The sequence below is a fragment of the Tenrec ecaudatus genome, chromosome 10 (assembly GCF_050624435.1).
Source record: "Tenrec ecaudatus isolate mTenEca1 chromosome 10, mTenEca1.hap1, whole genome shotgun sequence".
Classification (NCBI taxonomy): domain Eukaryota; kingdom Metazoa; phylum Chordata; class Mammalia; order Afrosoricida; family Tenrecidae; genus Tenrec; species Tenrec ecaudatus.
Window position 1 is genome coordinate 37,117,034 of NC_134539.1, and position 22,362 is coordinate 37,139,395.

Sequence of the window (22,362 nt, forward strand, 5' to 3'; positions counted from 1 at the left end):
AGATCGACTTCTGAGGGGCTAGCCGTGGGGCACAGACCTTCTTGGATAGCCTTCCTGAGGTCTCTGAGAGTCAAGGTTAACGAGACTCTGAGTCAGCTGCACAGCAGCTGGTTATTTGAAGACCCTTGGTGACCTTTGTGTGTATGACCACTTGTATTCCTCAAGAGTGGTGCTTGTTGGGTTAAGTATTGGACAGCTAACAAGAGTGGTGGTTCAAACCCACTACCCGCTCTTTGGCAGAAGGATGAGACTGCTGGTGCCTCTAAAGACTCACAGCCTCGGGAGTCCCACACAGGCTTATGATGAGTAGGAGTCAGTCCTGGGGTCATGATTTCGTGTCTGGGGTGTGGTGGGGGAGGCAGCATGGGGACTGTATGCAGACTGCTAAAATCACGTATGCAGTCAGTACTCTGATTCAAAGCAGCGAGCACTTTAAAATGTCCTCACCTTGTTAGTGTTCATGTTTTCTGATGTCTGTTTTTGTCTTAATGACCTGCCCTGCTCATTGAAAAAGTAATTAGGAGAAGCTCTTTGCACTTTTTTTTTCAAGTTTTGCAGTTTACCTTGCATTCATAATGTAAACGATGTTTTCTAAAGCTTGAAACCAAATGTCCAGCATGTATTTTTCACAATAGTGCTTAAATTGTATAGTCAGGGATCAGTATATATTTAACCCACTAGACCTAGAACTATAAACAAAATCTGCAAATTAAATACAAAGAAAACTGCAAAAACCTGGAAGATCAAAATCGAGTTCTTCAGTTTGACAGATGATGTTTCGATTTCACAGTTGGAGAAAAATCGCCTTGGGTCTGATTTCACATTAAATCTGTCTCTGTACTTGAACTTCGGTGATAGGAAAAGCTGCCAGTGCCCCTTCTCGACAGTAAAGGGGTGCACGATGAAATTAATGGCTTCAAGGCTTTGTTTTTAAGTTCAGAATTATCAGTCCTCATACTTAAGGAAACACTTGCCAGCAAGTATTCCTCACATATCAATATTAATGAGATGTCAGCTGTCTTACTCTAAGATAAGTTAAAATGTCGTTATTGGAATCCTCATTAAATGCCTCTCTAAACCAATTACTGTTGGAGGTGAGACTGGAGGAAGTCATTACATATGTACTGTCACTGAACCTGTGCAAGTTGTACAACAGATGGGATCTATACAGTGCTTATAGTGTGCATGCAAGAGGGTCTCAAATTTGGAAAATGGAATTGAGAAGTAGTGAAAGTTTTCCACCAACTGCTTAAAGCCTCCTGGTATAATTTTGGCTATTAGACTTTTGGCTCTAGAATTCCCCTCTAGGGCTGTGGGAGTTCTTCAGGGGGGCAAATAATGTTTGTGCTGGCTGCTATCTGAAAGGTTGGAGGTTTGAGTTCACGCCGAGGCACTTCAGAAGCCAGGCTTGTGAGAACCTTACGGAGCTCACTTCTACTCCTGACGCCCATGCTTCCATGGGCCAGTGGCCTGACAGCAAATGGTTTACTGGTTTATATCGCCACCTTCTCTGATCATTCAACTTCCCCCTATTTTTCACTCTTTCCATAAGTATGACATCTTTGCTTGTATATTTGACTTAAAGGTGATTGATCATAAGACAACTGAAGAAACACTGGTCAAATCCAAGTGGTAGTATTTAAATAGATGGTGGTTCCTCATGATCCAGAGTGTTACCGTAGTTCTCAGATCATCTTCTGAATGAAAATGTTTATAGGTAGATCTTAGAGCGCTCTTCCTCTGTCCATATATTTGTGACTTCCTGCTTGAGAAACATTGCTTTAGCAAGTATTTCTCTCAACACCCTGTAGCAGTCCAGGATTAAAATAAATGGGAAGGACAACTCCAAACAAAACTTGACTTTTCATAATCTGAGAGAGATTTTAACAGCAAACCACATAGATTGATTTATCCAGTACTAACCAAATTCCCCCCAAAAAACTCACTGCCCTGGAGTCTATGACAATTTATATAGTGACCTTATAGGACAGGGTAGAGCTGCCCCTGTGATTTTCTGAGACTAACTCTTTACAGGAGTACTCTCTGGGAGTTGCTGGTGGTTTTGAATTACTGACCTTGTGGCTCACATACCAATATTTAGTGCTATACTAAGATACCCCAAATCAGGGAGAGTGTTATGCAGACCTATTGAAAGGGGGCTGTCGGCACCTTAGGGTAGAGGAAAGGTTGGCGAGGATCTTGTTTGAATAGGTTCTTCCAGAACGCCAGGCCTACCACAGAGGGTGGGTTTAAAATAAGGCAACCAAGCAGAGAGAGAGGATGTGCAAAGATGAAGCTTATGAAAGACATGCCTTTGAGATGGTGAGCAGCCTGAGGCCCTGCGATGGCCTTTGTATGTGAGATGTAAATGAATTGTTAGGCTCCTTGTTTAGCTTTCTCGGACGTGCCCAGGGGACCGAGAAAGGTCTTGGAAGAGGAGAGTGTGTACATTCGTTTGTTTGAGACAGTTACAGAACTGTATGGCACGGTTCTCCTACATAGTTCTTAAAGGGCCATGATTATGTATTGTTTATTATCTCTGAATCCTTAGCTTAGAGTAGAGGGATTAGAGTTAAGGTTTAGAAGACATTGATTGGATGAATGGCCTTAAAGAAACAGGAATTTGGAAGGAGTTTTAGCAGTCTCCCGTGTGGTGGTTTGACGCTTTGGTCACAGACCCCATTGCGGTTCTGTTGCTATCATGTGCTCCGGAAGCCACTCTGGATTCCTGGCTCAGGATCTTTCCTCGCACAATTACACCTAGCGAATGCACCACCAGTCCAACCTTGAACAATTACTGTGTCTGTTATTAAATAGGTCTTGAAAGGGGAAGAGTCAGGCCAATTAGTTGAATTGTCTGTGAAGAAAAAAAAACAAAAATTATAATGGTTCAGGTAAAACTTTGCCTATCTGTAAAGAGACAGATGAGTATGCTAACCTGTTGCTGAACTGGAAAGATAATAGACAAAGCTGCTTAATTAAACGAGACAGGTCTGCTTAATTAAAACAACTGCTTAGGAGAGCCTGCTCTTTCTGAGTTTCAGTTTAGCAAGTGAGTCAAAGACCACTTTCGGGCCTGATGATTACGAGGACTCAGAAAAACAGTTCATGTTCATGGTTCTCAGTTAAATCCAGTGAAGGCAATACAGACCTACAATCGAAGGGAAGAGGTGCATGAGGTGAAATCTGGGAGAAACCAGGGGAGAGCTTGCCTGTATCCCCTACCAGATGTTGGGGGTACTGGGACATGCTCAGCCGGCATGGGTGGCTCCATGTGTAGACTGTTGCCAACAAGGGAAGCTTCTCTGTTACAGATGTCCAGGGTTTTTATTGGGGGGTCTGTCTCAGTCCCCTGGGCTTGTAGTACCTGTGGGTACCTGCCCCTAGCATCTTAGACTTCTGACCCCTTAAGAACAAAAACACAGGTGATTGCCATCACCTTATAAATGGACTTGCTCCAAATGGACCAGGCCCCAGTGCTGTTAGCCTACAGACGTCCACACACTCGCATCAGGCAGATTATGTCTCCCAGGCCGAAAGCTCACCCAGGGTGTCTTGAAGACAGACTCTTCGTGGGAAAGTCCAGGGTTTGAGCCGCTCTGGGTGTTAGCTGTCCTCTGGCCTGTCTGCCCAGCGGCTCCTTTTCCAGATACAGGGAGCCTTCCCGGCCTCCGCACAAGTTCTTGCGTGTTGATATCTGTGTCCCAGGTTCAGCGTGTGGTAGTACATTGACATAGATGATGATTAGTTTGGGTCTTTTGCCTCAAGGATCTTATCATTTCATCAAAAGGGGTGAGCACACTTGTCTGCCAACTGCAAGAAGGCTGATGTCTGGGTTTCACAGCAGGAAAAAAAATAGCCTCAAATTGGTTTCTGTATTTTAACTTGAGTGATACTAAAAGCTGCAATAGCGCCAACACCTAACCCCATCAGCACCAACGTCATTCGAGAGCATGGCTGAGGGTGTCTGGATCTGTGCGTGGGAAGGTGTTGGTGCTAATTAGGGTGAGATACTGCTAAAGAGGTCACTCTGGGAGTTGAGCCATGAAGATTGAAGAGATGCACGCAGTCATGGAAGTTAACGTTTCTCTGTCCGTTTCTGTAGCCAAGTGGTTTGTGTGGTTGGAACATATTGGTGCTGCCTGCTTGGCTTTACTGAGAGGACCCTGATCTCAACTAGAAGATGCCTGGCTTCTCTGGGTGTCCGTGAAGGGGGGAAAAGAGATCAGTTCAATATAGATACAGATCCACTGCCCCACTATCACAAATCCTTCCATGTGACAGCTCCTAAAGTACAGTGAATATTTAACAGTAATATAGCAGTTTCACATGTTGTTCCTCAGTGGGGGGAGCATAAGAGGACATAGTTCTTGCTGATAAGAACAGCACACCCATTAAACATTTTTAAATGCAGTTTGTTTCAAACTGGAGGGCAAATGCTGGCCTTACCTTGGTGACTACAAATTCAAGATTTTCTACACTTGGAAGCAAGCTTACTGTTTAGAAAAACAGCAGGTCCGACTCGCAGTTCTCAACAGAACGCAGAGTTATTAAGCGTGAAAACAAGTTTCGTGTTTTGAGTGGTGCAATGAAACGGATTATGGTGGGTGGATGAGGAATGTGTTGTTGTACTGAATCTTGGATTTGCCCGAGCTCTTAATCTTGAGGATGTTTAACAGAATCTTGTTCTCCTCTTCCAGCTTTACAGTGTTTCTGCCACCTCTGCACGAAGGACAACTTTACTTGTGTGACAGATGGGCTCTGCTTTGTCTCGGTCACAGAGACCACAGACAGAGTCATACACAATAGCATGTGCATCGCGGAGATCGACCTGATTCCTCGGGACAGGCCATTCGTGTGTGCACCGTCTTCCAAAGCTGGCTCTTCTACGACAACATACTGCTGCAAGCAGGACCACTGCAATAAGATAGACCTCCCAACGCCCGGTAAGTGAGTATAGCAGGTTTCGTTTCCTCTGATGCCACAGAACAGCTGTAAGACTCCTTACTATAATTTCAGCGCTAGAGGGGATCTCAGAAATCATCTAGCCTATGTTTCCCAGCGTGCGTGGTTCCCGGCAGATGCATCCACTCTATCCTGGGTTATGAGCTCTAGTACAAATGTTCTCCATTGCCAAGGGGGTGTTGAGTTATTAGTCTATATAGACGCATGTATATGTGCATGTATGTTTGTTTGGCACCTGTGATCCAGCCCAGCCTGCTCAGTTCTGAGCAAGAAATAGCGGGTCCGTGGTAGTTGCAGTTAGGGAGTGGCCAAGATCCTGACGTTGCTGGGTATATGGTGTTTGAGAGGCTGGTTTCAGAACAGACTTTCTCTAAGGGCTTGTGCTCATAAAAACCAGTCTCCTAAGGAAATTATGACAGAGCCCCCAAAGCACTCTGTCCTAGAGTATTCTCACTTTGTTTGCAGTTTCTTCCTCCTGGAAAATGTCTCCTACTTTCTAAAGCAGTCACAGTATTTGAATGACTGGTGATTAAGAACGGCACTAAATAGTTCAAATGCCTTCATTTTGTAAACTTGACATGCTTTTATGATCTGTATATAAGGTGACCAGATTTTAGCATTGGTAAAGCAGGACACCAGCGGGACACCATTGATAAAACTCATATCCTGGTGAAATAGCCACACGGCCGCCGAAAACCGCATACCCTAGCTTGTCGTGCATTCTTTCCAAAAATCAGGACTTTTTTTAAAACACTGGGACACAGGAAAAATTGTTAAAAATCGGGACGTCTGGTCACCTTATATATACACCATATATACTCGAGTATAAGCCGACCCGAATATCAGCCGAGGCACCTAATTTTACCACAAAAACTGCATTAAAAATGTGCCAAAATCCAACTTATACTTGAGTATATACGGTACATAAATTACTATACGGGATTTTAGATTTTGGTGCTCTTGGTAATAGTATAGGAGTCCAGGTGGCGGCACAGTTGGTAAGTACTTGTCTGCTAAATGAAAGATGGACAGTTCTAACCACCAACTTCTTGGGAGAAAGGAGGCGGCGGCAGTGTAGTTAAGCTGTCGCTTCAACCCGAGAAGGAAGCTCCTCGAGGCCAAGTCCAGGTGGTTAAAAAGACTAGAAAATATACATCTGCAAACTCAACAAAGTATGTAGAGGTTAGAAAACAAACTGTATGGAGAGTGCTTGGGGGTGTCAGAGCTGGCGATCCTAACTGCAGGCTGGGCACAAGAGGGACTGGAGAAGCCTGGGTTTGAACCCTGAGGCCCTCTGTGTCACTGACCAGTGCAGGGACGACAGAGGCTCAGGAATACGCGTTGCTATCTTCACTGTTTCCATGAATGTTTATTTCACTTTTGGCCCATTTTCAGTAAAGCCACAACCTGTCCTTAGCCCCGTCCAGCTGGCGGCCGTCATTGCTGGCCCAGTCTGCTTCGTCTGCATCTCACTCATGTTGATGGTCTATATCTGCCATAACCGCACGGTCGGCCACCATCGAGTGCCAAACGAAGAGGACCCTTCATTGGATCGTCCTTTCATTTCAGAGGGTACTACACTGAAAGATTTGATTTATGATATGACAACTTCGGGTTCTGGATCAGGTAATGTAATGCTTTCCTTTTTTCTAAGACAGAAATTCCTCTGATACTGAGTTAATCCTACTGGTGTCCCCGGGGTGGTGTAGAAGGTTAAGCACTGGACTACTTGTTGGAAGGTGGGCAGTTGAAACCCAGCGGCACCTCAGAAGACAGGCCTGGTGATGTGGTTCGGAGAGGTCAGGGTCCCGGGAAGGAAGCCCACGGATTGCAGTTCTGGAACACAGGGCCTCAGACACCAGAATGGACTCAATGGCAGCCACAGGCTTTTTTGTGGCGGGTGATGATTTGGCTGGTTAAATCCTAGAGTGCTGTGTCCGCATTCTAGACTTGAGTCTAATAAAGGTCTTTAAACTTGATCTGTATCTAACTGGCTAGTTTTGTAGATAGATTGGGACTTGCTTTTATTTTCTAGGCAGATCAGTAAGTCAGCTTCACGTTTGCATAAATTCCAAGGCACTTTCCCTCGCGAAGTCTCACTCGCTTCTCGATGCTGTGCGATGAAAAGGCCAGTGGCGCCTCTCGTGGCTCGGGTGGAAGGTTCTTCACGTGGTCTGCCCTGGGCACAGCTCCCCAACCCACCCAGGCTTGTTTCAGCAGTGTTGTTTGTGTATTCGAAAGATGGCATGACAGAAAGTCTATTTTCAAGGTTATTTGCTTTTTTAATGCTGTACAAAATTGCTGTTTGTAACTCAGGTTCTTCCCACCCTTAACTAATGAATTCTTAGTCATTTTCATTTTCACTTAAAGCAAGCTAACCAACTTGCTGTTTTATTCTTCTTATTATTAAAAGATCATTTTATTGGAGGCTCTTACAGCAACACATACATCAGTTGTATCAAGCATATTTGTACATAGGTTGCCATACAACTTGTTATTTTAAGTAGCTTTGTGGATCCATAGTCCCTATAGTATTTGCTTTTCATAGTGTGTTTGTTGAGTTTTGTGAGATCATGAATAGACTGGTTAAATGCCTGACTCATCCCCTGACATGGCTTTGGGCCTGGTGATGCTTTATGGTTAAACTAGCGGGTAATTATCTTTTTATTTTTGCCTGCTTGTAGTTTGGAACACTACTAAGAGGAGGAACACATCTATCCCCTGGAATGTTGGAATTTGTTGCTAGGCCAATAGTACGTAGATCTAGTTTCCAATCCGGGCTTTGTTATTATTTGCTCTGTGACCTTGGCTAAACCATGTTTCCTCTCTGGGCATTTGTTTCTTCCATCAATGAGACGCAGAAGTCATTGTAATAGTACTCCTGTTTTTAAAAAGCTGTCCTTTGACAAGTATACAGCAGCTTGAAATAAGAGGCTGAATTCATGGGTAAAAGGAAAGACTTGGAAATGCAGCAAATGAGGATTTCACTGATTGTATAATCAGATAACATGAAAGGATCTAGTTTATTCTCACAAACTATTTGTGGGCCAAAACTGTGGTAACCCAAGACCCCAAATCCCAGGATATCAAGGTGTCTGCCGATCATTCATAACTGATCCCTTGGACCAGTTCTGTTGTTAGCAAATTTCTATCCAGGGAAACCAAAGCAACTCGTGTCACTTAGCATGGGTGGTGCGTGCCAAGCCTCAAGGGGAGGAGACCCACCTAGATGATTAAAGAGATTGCTGCGAGACTGGCAGTTGATTGCTGAGTAAGAATGCAGTTGTTGACCTTCACCTTGTATGATATTGGCATGAAATACAGAAGAGGAATTCATTATTTTCTACTCTGTATGTATTTCCCACCAGGAACAGCAGCCTGCTGTCCAAACTTCTCTTCCTGCCTGTATACTTGGCCCCGATACGCTGGCTGACTGATTGGCCAGCTCTGACTCTGGGCAGTTGGCTGATACCTCAGGCCCGAGTGCCTTGTGTTTAAAATGAAAGTGATGAGTCCTGCCCTAAGCACATCATTAGATTAGTTTGAGGTTCAAATGAGTTTAGCAATTTTGTGAAAATACTTTCTAAAGTTATGCCCCTGGGACAGATGTTAGTCCCATTAAAAACTTATTGTCATATAATATCACTTTGCTTCATAGTCCAGAAAGGCTTAAATAAAGGCTCCTTTATACTTGTAGGGGTTGTGGTGTGCTCGGGGTCGTCTGAGCTTGCCCCGACAGAGGCTGCCTGTAAGGGGCGATGGCAGAAAGTGCCACGTCCCCTCCTAGTCCTGCGGAAGCCTTGATGCCACAGTGTCCACGGGCCTGGTGCCTGTGGCTAAGAAAATGACAGCGTGTAGTAGCCGCTTTCATCTCTCATTTCACTGAGGACGTGGTCAAACAAGCCCTTCTATGTTAGGAGTGCTTGTTTATTAGCCGGTACCCTGACGGAAATAAGGCGATCCCCCCCCCTCCATCTGTCTCCCAGAGGGTGTGCCTTTAACTGGAAACCCGCTGAAGATAGTGGAGAAGCGCCCTTCTGGCAGCACTTCCTTCGATGCTCACCCGATGCCTGGGTCCTTGGCACTGTGTGTGCTCGTGTTTAATGGGAGTGAGAAGGGAGCCCATGTGGACCTGCTTTGGAGAGTCTCTTAGACCCGCGTGGGCTACGTCTTGTCTTCTGCGTGCTTATAATCTTTTGAACGTGCTGCTCAGAAATGCTTCCTTTGTCTGCTGCCTGCGGCCCTGTTTCCCTGCTGAAGTTTTCTCTCGATTGGTTCTAAAGGGATAGCCCATGAGGCAGATGAGAGACCTGTTTGATTTCTTTCAAAAGAAATGACCACTTTTTAAAGTGCTCAGGTGTTCATGCAGGTTAGGTTAAACAGATACAGATAGTTTACATCTTGATTGGTTTTGAATTTTATGCGTGTAGAATCCAGTGGTGAGTGGAGAAGACAGAACTTTCCCTGTCATGTTAGTGTCTTGACCATGCCAGTTACGTAAGTCCTGAATGAGTCAGGCATTTCCAGACTTCCGTTTGCACCCCTGTTCTCCTTTATTATGTGCCTTTGTAACTTCCCGTGTCAGCTCCTGAAATTAACTCTTCAGTACATGTTGAAGTCTGTACCTGATATAAAAGCATAATTAGGGATTGAATATTCATAGTGTGAAAGAATTTCTTGTAGGATTTCCTACCGATTTTTGCTAGCAGTCTCCTTATAAAGACAGTGTTCCTACATAATTAACTATTCCTTTGTAGGAGGTGAGAAGGGAAGGGAAGTAGTGCTCTCCAAGAAATGGAAAGGTGAAAAGAAAAGAGCTTCGGATTACTTTAAAGTACTTAACGCTTGAATTTATAAGCAGTTTCACATTAGGGGCAGGATATTTCAGGACCCCCCCCCCAAAAAAAAAGATTAATGAGATGGACCAACCCAGTGACTGCCCCAAAGCGCACAGACATTGTGAAGCTGGTGCAGGAGGGCACAGTGTTTGACTCTGTTGCACAGAGTTGTTTGCAGTTGGAACCCATCCAACCGCACCTGATACCATTTACGAGCCATCGGTCCAGAAAGGCTTGGTTGGTGGTTAGCATTTCAGGGGAGCGAACTATGATCAAGAACCAACGGCACTGAATGAAGACGTCCACGCTACACTGAAGGCATTAGTGAAAAACAAGGCTCCAGAAGTTGATGGAATACGATTGGAAATGTCATCAAGCTGAAGAGGCACTATGCCAAGAAACATGGAAGACAGCTACCTCACCAACCGTCTAGAAGAGATCCGTATTTGTGTGCACTCCAAAGGAAAGCGATCCAACGGAATGTGAAGGGTCATCAGTGTCATGAAGAGCTGAGACGTAGTCAGTTGCTATGGCCTTTGTAGCCATAATGCCTTATGTGATGTGTTATAAATTCTAGCCTCTGTGCCTGTGGTTATAATCCCAATTTGGAGGGAATTCTTTTTTGTGCCAATGGACAGAATTACGTATTCTGAGTCTCCACCTTATTAGAGTCTATGAACCAAGTCACCATTGTTTTGTCTCCTTGGGGGTATGATCTGGCAGACAAAAACCACACTTCAGTAGAAGAGGGCTGTCGCAGAAGCAGAGCAAAGTGAATCCCTGGGACCATCCAGAAAGAAGATCCACCTGCGAAGAATGCTCAGAATCCCTGCCTAAGGTGGCGAGGCCACGCCAAGGGGAACAGCGGCCGAGGCAAGGAGACCGTGAGACTGAGTGAAATAGCAGTGTGGAGACCATGAGGCTGTGAGGCCGAGCAGTGGATGGACTTCCTGGTCCACGGAGGCAGAGAGGTGGAGGACCAGGAAGGAACCTGGCTTTAGGCTGAGGAGAGGTTGCTGTGGGCCAATGTAATCTTACTCGTCAGCGCTCCCTAGCTAACTCCCAGAACTGCATGTTTTGTCTGTGTCCATTACAAGTAATTGTCAGACCCAGCAAAGAAGTAGAGGGCTGTGGGAAGATAGCTGGTGTCAGAATAGGTGAGGCCGTGTGGAGGGTGGAGGTGTGTCTGACTGCTTCTTGTGGCACTTGGCTTTGGGTAGGAGACAGTTGGATTTTCCTCTTGTGTGTAGCAGAGGAAGTCAGCTATGGCCCCATGGCTTTCCCACAGCATCGTGTAGAGGTAAATGATTTCTGATCATCCAACAATGGTTGGAGCAATACATCCACAAGGAGCTGCCAGAAACTCAGGCTGGATTCAGAGAAGACATGTAATGAGGGATGTCATTGCTGATATCACATGGATTTGGGCTAAAAGCAGGGAATACCACCAGAAAGATGCTTTTACATTTGTTTTCCTGGCAATGCAAAGTCATTGGCCTGTGTGGCTCCTAACAAACTGAGAAGAATGGGATTTCCAGAACCCTTTATTGTGTTCGCGTGGAACCTCTGTGTAGAGAGAGCACGAGGTACCAGTAGTAGTTCTAACGAAACAGGCTTTAAAGTGTGTGGTTTAAAGCCAGGAGAGCAGATGTGCCTCTGGACTGCATCCTTTCAGCAGACTTGCACAGCCTGTGCGCTGAGCAGACTGTCTAGACCGGCTGTAGAAGAAGACTGCAGGAACCTCACTAATAGCCTGCGGGCGCAGATGACAGGACCGAGGAAAGAGGACCTGAAGCGCGGCCTGACGTGCACACGAACACGAAGCACTCACAGTGGGACCACGAAAGCAGCATCGCCATAAAGAAAACATTGTAGCGAGCTTTCCCGGGTACTTGGATCCCTAGCTAACGCCCATGGAAACTGCAGCCAGGAAAACAAACAGTACTGTATTGCACAATTCTGCTGGAAAATACTTCTTTAGGGTGCTCTACTGGTATTCGGAAGCCAGTCCCTAGCAAGGAAGTTGCTTGCCTTGAAATTATTTCTCTAGTATTTTTTTATGATTAAAAATTGCAACAGAATTTATTTTGCTTCTTGTGTTCACACGCTTTTCTCTTCCCATTAACCAGATTCATCTTTCTAAAATAGGACACTTCTTTTGTCTTTCTTTCCCTTCACAGTCCTTTTCCAGAAAGCTTTAATGGTTCCCCTTCCCACCTGTAGCTCGGCACTCAGAAGTCTTCATGCTTTGCTCCTCCCACTCCCTCCCCCCTCCCTTCTCCCATGCTCGCTCTCTCTGCTTTTGTCCACGCTGGCCCTCCGAGCGCCTTTCACTCATCCTTCTACCTTCTGTAGATGCCCTCCTTCCTCCCTCCTCCATTCCTCTGGTCCTAGAGCACTGCCCACGGTCCACTGGGTTTAAAAGCCTATCTGGGTTTTAAACCCAAAGCAGGACTTTCTCCATTCTTTTGTTGTGTTCGCTTCTTTTCATCTCAGTGTTAATTATTTTTTGCAAATGTCATTTATATCTCCATCAGGTTGCAGATTCCTTAAAAGTAGCTCTGAAGAAATTTCACCTTTCTGGGCCTCCCGTTGATGCCTCTTCTGGGTCAGATGCCCAAGGTTGTTTATGTTACACAGTCTGGGTCTTTTTCTGCAGGTTTGCCATTGCTTGTCCAGAGAACAATAGCAAGAACTATTGTGCTACAAGAAAGCATCGGCAAAGGTCGCTTTGGAGAAGTCTGGCGAGGAAAGTGGCGGGGAGAAGAAGTAGCTGTTAAGATATTCTCCTCTAGAGAAGAGCGCTCATGGTTTCGTGAGGCAGAGATTTACCAAACCGTCATGCTACGTCACGAGAACATCCTGGGATTTATAGCAGCAGACAACAAAGGTTGGTAGCACTTGCTTTTCCTTATTCCGAGTGTAACAAAATTGACTTGAGCCTCTTTCTGGTTGTAGCTACGCCACATTTCCCGTTTGGTTGAGACATAGGTATTTGTCTTATAGATTGGGCTCACCAAATTAGTCAGATTGTATTAGAAACGTGAATGTAGAAACAGGAACTCTGCAACATGTTTCTAAAGAAAGCTGATGTATAAAATGTAAATAACTGGGGGAGAGTGGGTGCCTTTGCTATTTTAGTTCAAGGCAGTTATTGAGCATAGTCATAATAACCAAAAAGATACATAAACTCTAGTTCACAATTTGGGGGCAGGGTAGGGCTCAAATGTTTCCTTTTAATCGCTTCTTGACCAGTAGGATTTCCATCCAGTAGGATTTCCATCGGGCTCTCTTAAGTGGATCCATTTTTTAAGTAAATTTATTTAAATAGGAAAAGATGGTTTGTCAAAAATATAAAATAGCCTGGTTGATCTAAAACCGTCTTCATCCCTGCGAACCTTTGTGTTGTGTGGATACTTGCTTCCTGAAGCTTAGGGTCAGATCAGATGAAGAAAACAGGGCGGCTGAGTGGGAGCTGTGTTAGTGGGGAACCACAGAGAGTGGGGAGAAACCCCTAGAGTCACCAAAGGAGACTGGAGACCATCTGCTTCCGATGCTCCTTTCACTTTCTTAGCTCCTGTGGAGACCATACTGCCCACAACTATTCTCAGTAGCCGGAGCCCATCAGACACCTCCAGACACGCACATTCAGAACTCCACTCTCAGCAGCCACACCCAGTTAATGGCATTTCCCAACGTCCCTCTGTAAAAGGGCGGTCACTGGTGTTTACCTGCCTGGAACTGCATTCAGCAGCGTGTTTTCAAAATACAGTCCTTCGTCTTCAGTTGGTGATGTGTATGTTTTATGCCTCTCTCGGTTTCAAATCGACTTACAGCTGGCACGTGTTACTTGTTTATTTTCTAGGCTTTTATTTGCTGAAAAATTCAATGAGGGAGAAAAGTTGAGAATTGGGTACTGACCTGCCGTCACTGTCGATTGTGTTTATTTATCTTTAACGCCCCATCTACTTTTTGCTCCTGACTGAGTTGTCTTGGAGTTGACACCAGATAATATCTTCCTGTCCATAAATATTTTAAATTTGGATTTCTAAGTGAAGAGATTTTTTTTCCTTTGAGGTAAAAACAATTGCTTATTCCAATCAGGATCCATAGTCCATATAGTGCATTTGAGTTGATAGTTCTTGCAAGTATTTTAAATTTCTAGATTTCCCCCTTCTTTTTTTCTCCATATACAGTTTATTTGTTGAAGAAACTATACTGTTTGCCACATTCTGGATTTTACTGATGGAATTTTCATAGCTCTTCTTACCCTGCTTCACCGTATTTTTCTGAAAACTGATAGCGCTGGAGGCTGAATCTGACTCAGGTTTTGTTGTCTTCCCCAAAATGCATAGTAAGTTTGTTGTGTGCTTCCTATTTCATCACAGGATGAAACACACCCTGTATTTTCATGATCTCTTTTTATGAATGATGGTAGGGACAGTGATGAATGTGGCTAAATTAAATTATTGATGTTAACAATAATACCATTATGATGAGTTATAATTAAAAACTCATTGTTCCTTAAAACACAAAAGCAGTGCTCATAGTGTGCCAGAATCCTTAGTTCGCATTTTCTTTTGCGTTTGACACCAGTTAGCTGCATCCAAGTTTTCATTAAGTGCTGTAGGACCCTGGGCTCTTTTGCTTGTTTGTTTGTTCGTATTCTTAATAGTTAGCTTTGTTTCCTTGAACTCTTACTCTTTTGATTTGTATCAAGTCTCTAGTTCTACAAATAGTAATTACTGTGCTCCCTTCATGGTCTAATCGGCGTGTTTTGAGGCCTCGCCCTGCCCTGTATAAAGGCCTGGCTCAGGTTGCAAGCATACAGCCCCGTGCCAAGAGCTGGTTCTGCTGTCACCTCAGCTTTCTCCTTGCATTTGCATTTGTTCAAGCACTGTCTGGGCTGGTGCTGTCATCTGGTGGTCACCATGGGAACTAGCCGGCCCCACTACTGGCAGCATAGGTATTATACGTTGGGCTGCTAACCACAAGGTCAGCAGGCTAAACCACCAGTCATTCCTTGAGAAAAAGACGAGGTTTCTACTCCTGGAGAGAGCTGCCGCCTCAGAAACCCACAGGTGCAGGTCTACTCTGTCTTCTCGGGGTGCAGTGACTCAGAATCCACTCTGCAGCGAATGTGGATTTGGTGAGAAGGAAACTGCACAGATCCCAGGCCTTCCACCCTCATCCTTTTTCTTCGTTCCTCAGCACGCAGGCAGTTCTGCCTCAGGCAGCCCTTCAAAGGGGTTTCCTCTTCCTTCTGCCTGTCTAGTCAGTTACCTCCAGAAGAGCGCTTCTGCCATCTGGCCTTGTGCCGTTTGTTTGTTGTCTTTGTTGAGCCCTTCAGGATTCAGTCATGGTTAACAAATCGATATGCAGATAGGTTCTACTGATAGCAGCTATATCAAGAAATAGAAAAGGTCTGTTTGAACAGAGTCATTTTCTAGAATCACAAAGAACAGGTGTATAAAGAACCTTAATCTGACTCTAAAGGCATCTTCCCAAAAAGTTCATATCTCCTTCCTTTTTCTCTTCTAATCAGAATTCCAATTGATCCTTTATCACTTTGGGTTTTGAGGGTTGGAGTTTTTTGGTTGTTTTTTTTTTTTCTTCCATTGATTGGAAATGTTGTGTGTGTGCAATATTGTGCTTCATTGCTTTAAAATTTTATTTTTAAAGACTTGTAGCAACCTTGCAAAGTAAGTCTTGTTCTTGTATCAGAGAAGAAACAGAAGCATGGTTGGTTAAGAAATTTGTCCAAGGTCACATCTTCAGTAACATCCTGGCCCTGGATTCCCGCCCAGGTCAGAGTGCCATTAAGTGTGGGACTTCTGCAGTGTACAACCCTGCCTCCTTGTATTGCTGTCATGCGCGATTGAGTCGCCATCTCCTCGAACATGTGCGATACCAGATGTCTCCCATATTTAAATTTTAAGTTAGATAGGACTTTGTGGACCTGCCTAGGAGTCTTGCCAGAACCGTCACCACTACGACACCATCTCTTTGCTGAGGGACTTTCAGAACTGCCTCGTCTGCACTCTGGTTCAAACCCTACTCCTTTTCCTCCCTCTGACACTTCCAAACCTATCGCAGCTTCCCCAGGGGTCAGTGGTCCTGCTGTTTTTAATTTTTTTTCCCTAAGTTAGCAACCTTAGAATCATAATCGGCTGACTACTTTGTGAACTATATGCATATATAATGTCACTAAAGCTCATCACTTCATCGAAAATAAGCTTTCAGTTTTGTCTCATTAATATTTCACTCCCACGGCCCACACTAGGCCCCAGATAAAGCTCCCTTCTCCAGCCTCTCTCGTCTCCTCTTGTTTTCCTTCTCCCAAAACAGCCTGCACATCAGCCCCGAACCAGGCATTTTTCTGGGCATTAAGAGCTCTAGCTCTGCAGGCTAGAGGAGTTTGTGTAGGTTGTTTATGTGAGCGTGTTATGTTTAAGAAAAATAATCCTTGATTCAGCTCAAGAACGGAAGTCTTATTGTGAAACTTTGAAGGGTATGTGTGTGGATATATCTTGAAAAGTGTAAGACACAGTACAGATAAAAGAAAATATGAAGGAAATACATACAATCACAGGTGGGTAATATATCGCAGGGATGTGGTTCAGGATTGATTGTAAAGGTAAGTGAATCACTGTAATCCGATTGGAACATTCGTTTGTTTTGCAGACAATGGTACATGGACTCAGCTCTGGTTGGTTTCAGATTACCATGAGCATGGATCTCTCTTTGATTATTTGAACAGATACACAGTTACTGTGGAAGGAATGATAAAACTCGCTCTGTCCACAGCAAGTGGACTTGCCCATCTTCACATGGAGATTGTTGGGACCCAAGGTAATTCTGTAAGCCATCCTATTTTTGTGCCTTCTTGAAAGGAGCAGCCTGTCTTGGGATTTTTGAAAGCTGTAAGTTGTGTATTCCAGGTGAAGGGAATATGTCAAATTAAATGTAAAAGTGGGGTGTACTGGTTTCTGAGATAAGAAGAAGGCTATCTGATAGCGGTTGCACAGTTGGAAAGGAAATCGCTTTCCGGTACGAGTTTGGGGAGGGCGGTTTTGTGTCACGTATGTCAGATGCCGTCACCCCTGTCTGCACCACCTGCTTTCTCAGGCCTCCCTACCGAGGGCAGAGTTTCAGGTCACATCTTGGCCAGCCTCATCTCTGTAATTGTCATCTCTTTTGGATAACAGCTATTAGAGATGACTCACATGCCATACAGTTCACCATGTAAAGTATGCAGGCACCTTCCTGGAGCTGACCACTCTTGCAGCGGCCACTTCCCGGCCCATTTCCTAAGCCTTGCACGTCCACCAATCGACTTTTGCTCCTGTCTGTGGATCGGCCCTACTCTGGACATTTGTACAGATGAAACCAAATCATACAGTAATCACACCATGAGATATTTGTGCCTGGCACAATTATTTCTTTCATTTAATATGTCTACAGATTATCACTCTGTTTTGGGGCGAGGGGACTTCAAAAAGCTCATGGGGAAAGAGTGAAATGAAAAGATACTGGATTTTTCCTCCTGTGAACTTGTGCATTTGAATATGCTACATGTTGTAAACCCACTGGTCTTGATCTTTCCATGGTTCCTTTGTAGTTTTCTGAGTACTGTGTGAACGTTGGGATCTGGGTTTGTGCGGACGTGTTTTTATTCTCTTTGGGTGTATACTGAGGAGCAGAATTGCTGCGTCCATGAACAGTCTGTGTTTAACCAGTTACGAAACCCGCATTGCCTATTCCCACCAGTGGTGCACGGATCAAGGTTCTTGTCCTTGTTCTGCATCGTCATTCTTTTTCAGAGTCCCTTCCCAGATGTTTTGTATTTGAGGTGATCCATCGGAAGTGAGCACATTCCAATGGACAGGAAAGGAAAGGGATCCATAAACTTGGGTTCCTGGGCAGGAAGTAGGAAAGGGATCCATAAACTTGGGTTCCTGGGCAGGAAGTAGGAATATATGACTAGTGTCCCAAGTCTTTGAGTCCTTAGACTTACAGGGTGTTTAGTTTGTTTTTTTTTAAACATTATTTGGGGTGTCTTGTGTCTGCTTTCTTCAGTGAAATGAACTTTCAGTAACTGGCTAATGTTTCGCTTGAGGTTGAGTTTGGTAATTGCCTGGGTGTTGCTGGTGATCTGGGCTGGAGTAGAAAGAAAGGCTTTTGAACTTGAAGTTGAGGCTTGGCTTTGGCATTACCTTTTAGCCAGCTTTGTTTAACTTTTGTTTCTTTAGGGAAACCGGCCATTGCACATAGAGATTTGAAGTCAAAGAATATCTTGGTCAAGAAGAATGGGACGTGCTGTATTGCCGACTTGGGACTGGCAGTAAGACATGATTCAGCCACCGATACAATTGACATTGCTCCAAACCACAGAGTGGGAACAAAAAGGTAAACTTGTTAATAATTGTTTAATACCTTGTGAAATCTATTTCTTTTTCCCCCTCCTTCTCACATGTGTACACACACACACACACACACAGATCTATCTTCTGAGACTCAAATGTGTACCCTATTAGATTGCCCACCCTGAAGCCAAGCTTACTTGACTTCCAGAAAATAGGATGGCTGCTTATCTTAATTATAAATGTAATTGTCTTTAATGTGTGTAGAGTGTCTGTTTACATGTCAAGCATATTAATCGCTCTTTCATATAGACTGTCTCAGTTTCTTTGGCATGTCCTGTGCCTAGAGCATATTTTCACCACTGTCTCCCTAACCTGTACCCCACCCTTCCTCTCATTCTGCTGGTTGCTTAGGGCATACTTGTCGCACCCCCAGCCCTCGAAAGAACCTTAGGAGGTTGGTTTAATGACCACGAAGGCACAAATGGCAAAGTTCCCATATGGATGTTAACCCATGTGCCCATTCTGTCAGTTCCACACGGATAGAAAGCTGACGAGCTGACCTTTGAACCTGGGGCTGCCTGGCTTCAAAGCTCCTGCTCTTGCTGTGTGCACCCCAGCGCGCTGCCACATCACGCCTTCACCCCTGCCGGGCTGTTCATACTGAATCCATGGTCCTGCCTTCAGCTGGGATTCTCAGCACCCTTGACCGGCTCATGCGTTCAGGACAGTGGTTGCCCAGCTCTTTATGAGTCCCGCCCTCTGATCCGAGACGTCCAAAGCCACAGCAGCCCTCCCTCCCATGTGGCACACATGTGAGGACCGACACTCATTCTCACTCAGCGGAGTGTGTCCCTTGGTTCCTTTTATCTTGTTGCAGTGAGAAGACTTTGAGGTTAAAGTATAGAATCCCTGCATCATACATGGCAAAACAGGTGGTGTATGTTAAGGCCTTTGTAGTAGTCACGATCGTCTATCTGTGTCTCATTGGAAACTGAAGACCTAAGCTCACTTAGCATGAAACTGCTGTTTCAGTTTTTTATGGGATTCAGTTGACAGTTAATTTTCAAGCCACTGTGAACATCTAGTATTTTTCTTGAGTCTAATGTAATCTGTTATATATTTTACCTACATATCTATGTAATATAGAGAGATGTCTGCAATGATGTTCCTCAAACAGCTAACCTTGTGTAGGAATAATAGGATGATTGGGTTTTTTCCTTCACTTTTCATCGTCGCAAAACCAAACTCTGCCACAGAACGGCTCTGGCTCATAATGATGCTGTCAGACAGAGTAGAACTGCCCCGTGGGTTTCCAAGACTGTCACTCTTACGGGCGTAGAAACTCGTTAGCAGCCCAACTCGTAACTAGTATGCCACCAGTTTCCTCTTTTTATTTTAGGACGTTTTAAATATTTAAGAAGCATGCTTTTAAAAGCAGTAGAACCACCAGAGGGAACAGTTGTACAGTTGATTAATTTTTTATATTCTATAAAATAAAATGCTGGCTTCTCTTTTAGGTACATGGCCCCTGAAGTCCTAGACGACTCCATAAATATGAAACACTTTGAATCCTTCAAGCGCGCCGACATCTACGCAATGGGCTTAGTGTTCTGGGAAATTGCTCGACGATGTTCCATTGGTGGTAAATTGCTCTCCTTCCCAACAGTCTGTCCCCAAAAGAAGTTGGTCAAGAGTTACCTTCTCTTTGATTGATGGCAGTGACACAGTCACCATGTGAGATTAGTTCTACAGGTGATGGCCGAGCGAGGGTACCTGAGAGAATGAGGGAACAGCACATGATAAGCAAATGCACAGCTTTATCCTGTTGTCGTCTTTTTCTGTGGCCGCCCACATCTTGGGACACCTCTGATCCTGGCCTGTTTGATCTTAGTGCAGTGGTTCTCAACCTTCCTCATGCTGCAGCCCTTTCAGACAGTCCCTCCTGTGGTGGGGACCCCCCAACCGTACAATTATTTTTGTTGCTACTTCATCAGTCATTTTGCTAGTTAGGAATTAGGCAACCCCTGTGAAAGGGTCGTTCGACCCCCAAAGGGGTTGCATCCCACAGGTTGAGAACTGCTGTTTTAGATGGTTGTTATTTAGAATGAGTGACTGATAAGCCACCTAGGAAATGTTTTCTTCAGGGGTATCTGGGTCACACTGATAGTTTTTCCCTTGAGACTGGGGCTGTTTGCTCCCATGTGGCATGTTCCTGAGGAACCCTCATTTCCTTACTTGGGAGTAATTTTGGCTTGTTCTCAGTGAGAGGTCATGTCAGAGATGGGCATCTTGGTTAGGTCGCAAACTTTTGCTTGTGTGGTCATTTGCTATATGTCACACAAATCATTTACAAATAATGAGTTTCTACCCCTTCTTGGTGGGTGGGGTGTTCTTTTTAATCTTGATTGTAGCCTTTGCATTCCAACTTTAAAAGACAAGTTTGTTTTAGCTTTTAGATAGTCACTCTGGACACCTGTGAACATTGACTCCCAAGACAAAGGCACAGGCTGTTGTGCAGCCGCAAGTGCCTCACAGGAAATATGGCCTGTTCTAGACAGATGCACAGGGGGAAAGAGGTTTGTTCCACAGATTGACTCTAGACGGCAGGGTGTACATTCCCCTCTGCCCACAGAAGGAGGTCTCTCCGTTGGTGCCCCTGATTGGGGGAGCAGATTTCAGTCTTCCCCTCACAGCTCACAGTCAGCCGTCATCACAGCCATCTTTGTTGGTCCCTTGGCAACAGCTAGTTTTAGGAATTAATTTTGTGGTTTTTCTTGAACTGTTACAGGAATTCATGAAGATTACCAGCTGCCTTATTATGATCTTGTACCTTCTGATCCATCAGTTGAAGAAATGAGGAAAGTTGTTTGTGAACAGAAGTTAAGACCAAATATTCCAAACAGATGGCAGAGCTGTGAAGTGAGTGTCTCTGTTGGGTAGTTCACACATTTCTAAACGGCTTATTAAAGGGAAACTTTGGTCACTTTTCTTTAAGGAAAAGAGTCGAGAGAATGTTCTTTCCCATGGCAATTAAGCCAGTGACTAAAAACAATCATAAACCGGCCAACATAGAAATCTGATTATGATTGCCTTTATTTTCAAAAGTGAGGGGTTTAGACAAATCTGAAGGTGGTATGTTTTATTGATTGAATTGCCATGTGACCTCTCACTAGGAATTTGTGGGAAATCTTCCTAGCAGAAGTATTTACTTAGTTCATAATTTAAAGTCATCATTAGACTGATTTGGTTTAGCTGGTCCTTAATTGCTAACTCTTATCATTGTTACAGCCTTTTCCTCCAGCCTGGATGTCTCAGTTCAGGGGGAATGGAAAACTGGTCTTGAAGGAGTTGATTGGCATCTTGAAATCCCACGACAGAACTCAATAGAACTCTCGGCAGCGAGGTCTTAGCTGCTTAAAACACAATCAGAGACCCAGGCCCAGATAGGACACGGGTCAGCAGGCTCAAAGAATTTGCATATGATATAATTAACAAAAGAGAGGAGGACCAGATTTTGTCTCTTTAAAACTTGGTTTGAATACTACTAAATTCAGATTTGAAGTACTGTTTGACTCTTTCCAGAATTAGAGCAGATTAATATCAAACAGATGGCTTTTAGAACTGAAACAGTTAACAGTGAACATTAAGAGCACTCTTACAGCCTGAAGTTTCCATCCTATCTTGCGGAATTTATGTCGCTGTTGTCGTTTCGTTCATTCGATTTCTGTGTGTTCAGTACTAATTTGGTCTTGTGCTGTGGGAAACATGACATATGCATACCTACGTCTCTTTCCCTTCACTGGGGCCTGCTCCCTCTGGGCTGGTCGCTCTGTGGGCTCCCTGTCTGTTCACTTGTCCTTTGGGGACTTTGCTCACCTCTCATCCTTGGTTCCCTTTGCCCTTCTCTTAGGCTGCGTCTCCCTTCCGGAATTCTCTGTATGCCTGCTTTCTGCTTTACTCATTTGCTAACTATTCTCAGGTCTCTGCTCAGGCGTTGCTCCCTTTCTACCTGGTTCGAATGGCCCTGTCCTTCCCCAGCATGCTTAGCTCCTTGCTGAGCACTTGGCAGACCTGACATAGTCCACTCACTCGCTTTCTGAGTACAGAACCTACCCCAAGGGGAAGGAAGCTGTGTGAGGATGGCTGTTGTCTTTCTTGGCTTTGCTAACCCCTCAGAGAGATTTCTTCAGTGA

General features: G+C 44.5%; 1 protein-coding gene across 1 annotated transcript in view; it reads left to right on the top strand.

Annotated features, from left to right (window-relative positions):
• TGFBR1 (transforming growth factor beta receptor 1) overlaps positions 1 to 22,362 on the top strand; it is a 50,636-nt gene that overhangs the window by 22,804 nt on the left and 5,470 nt on the right. Inside the window, exons 2-8 of the mRNA XM_075560213.1 lie at positions 4,701 to 4,946; positions 6,361 to 6,591; positions 12,463 to 12,693; positions 16,488 to 16,655; positions 18,056 to 18,212; positions 19,687 to 19,811; positions 20,958 to 21,088. Of these exons, the coding sequence (XP_075416328.1) occupies positions 4,701 to 4,946; positions 6,361 to 6,591; positions 12,463 to 12,693; positions 16,488 to 16,655; positions 18,056 to 18,212; positions 19,687 to 19,811; positions 20,958 to 21,088 (1,289 nt within the window). The remainder of the gene's footprint in view (positions 1 to 4,700; positions 4,947 to 6,360; positions 6,592 to 12,462; positions 12,694 to 16,487; positions 16,656 to 18,055; positions 18,213 to 19,686; positions 19,812 to 20,957; positions 21,089 to 22,362) is intronic.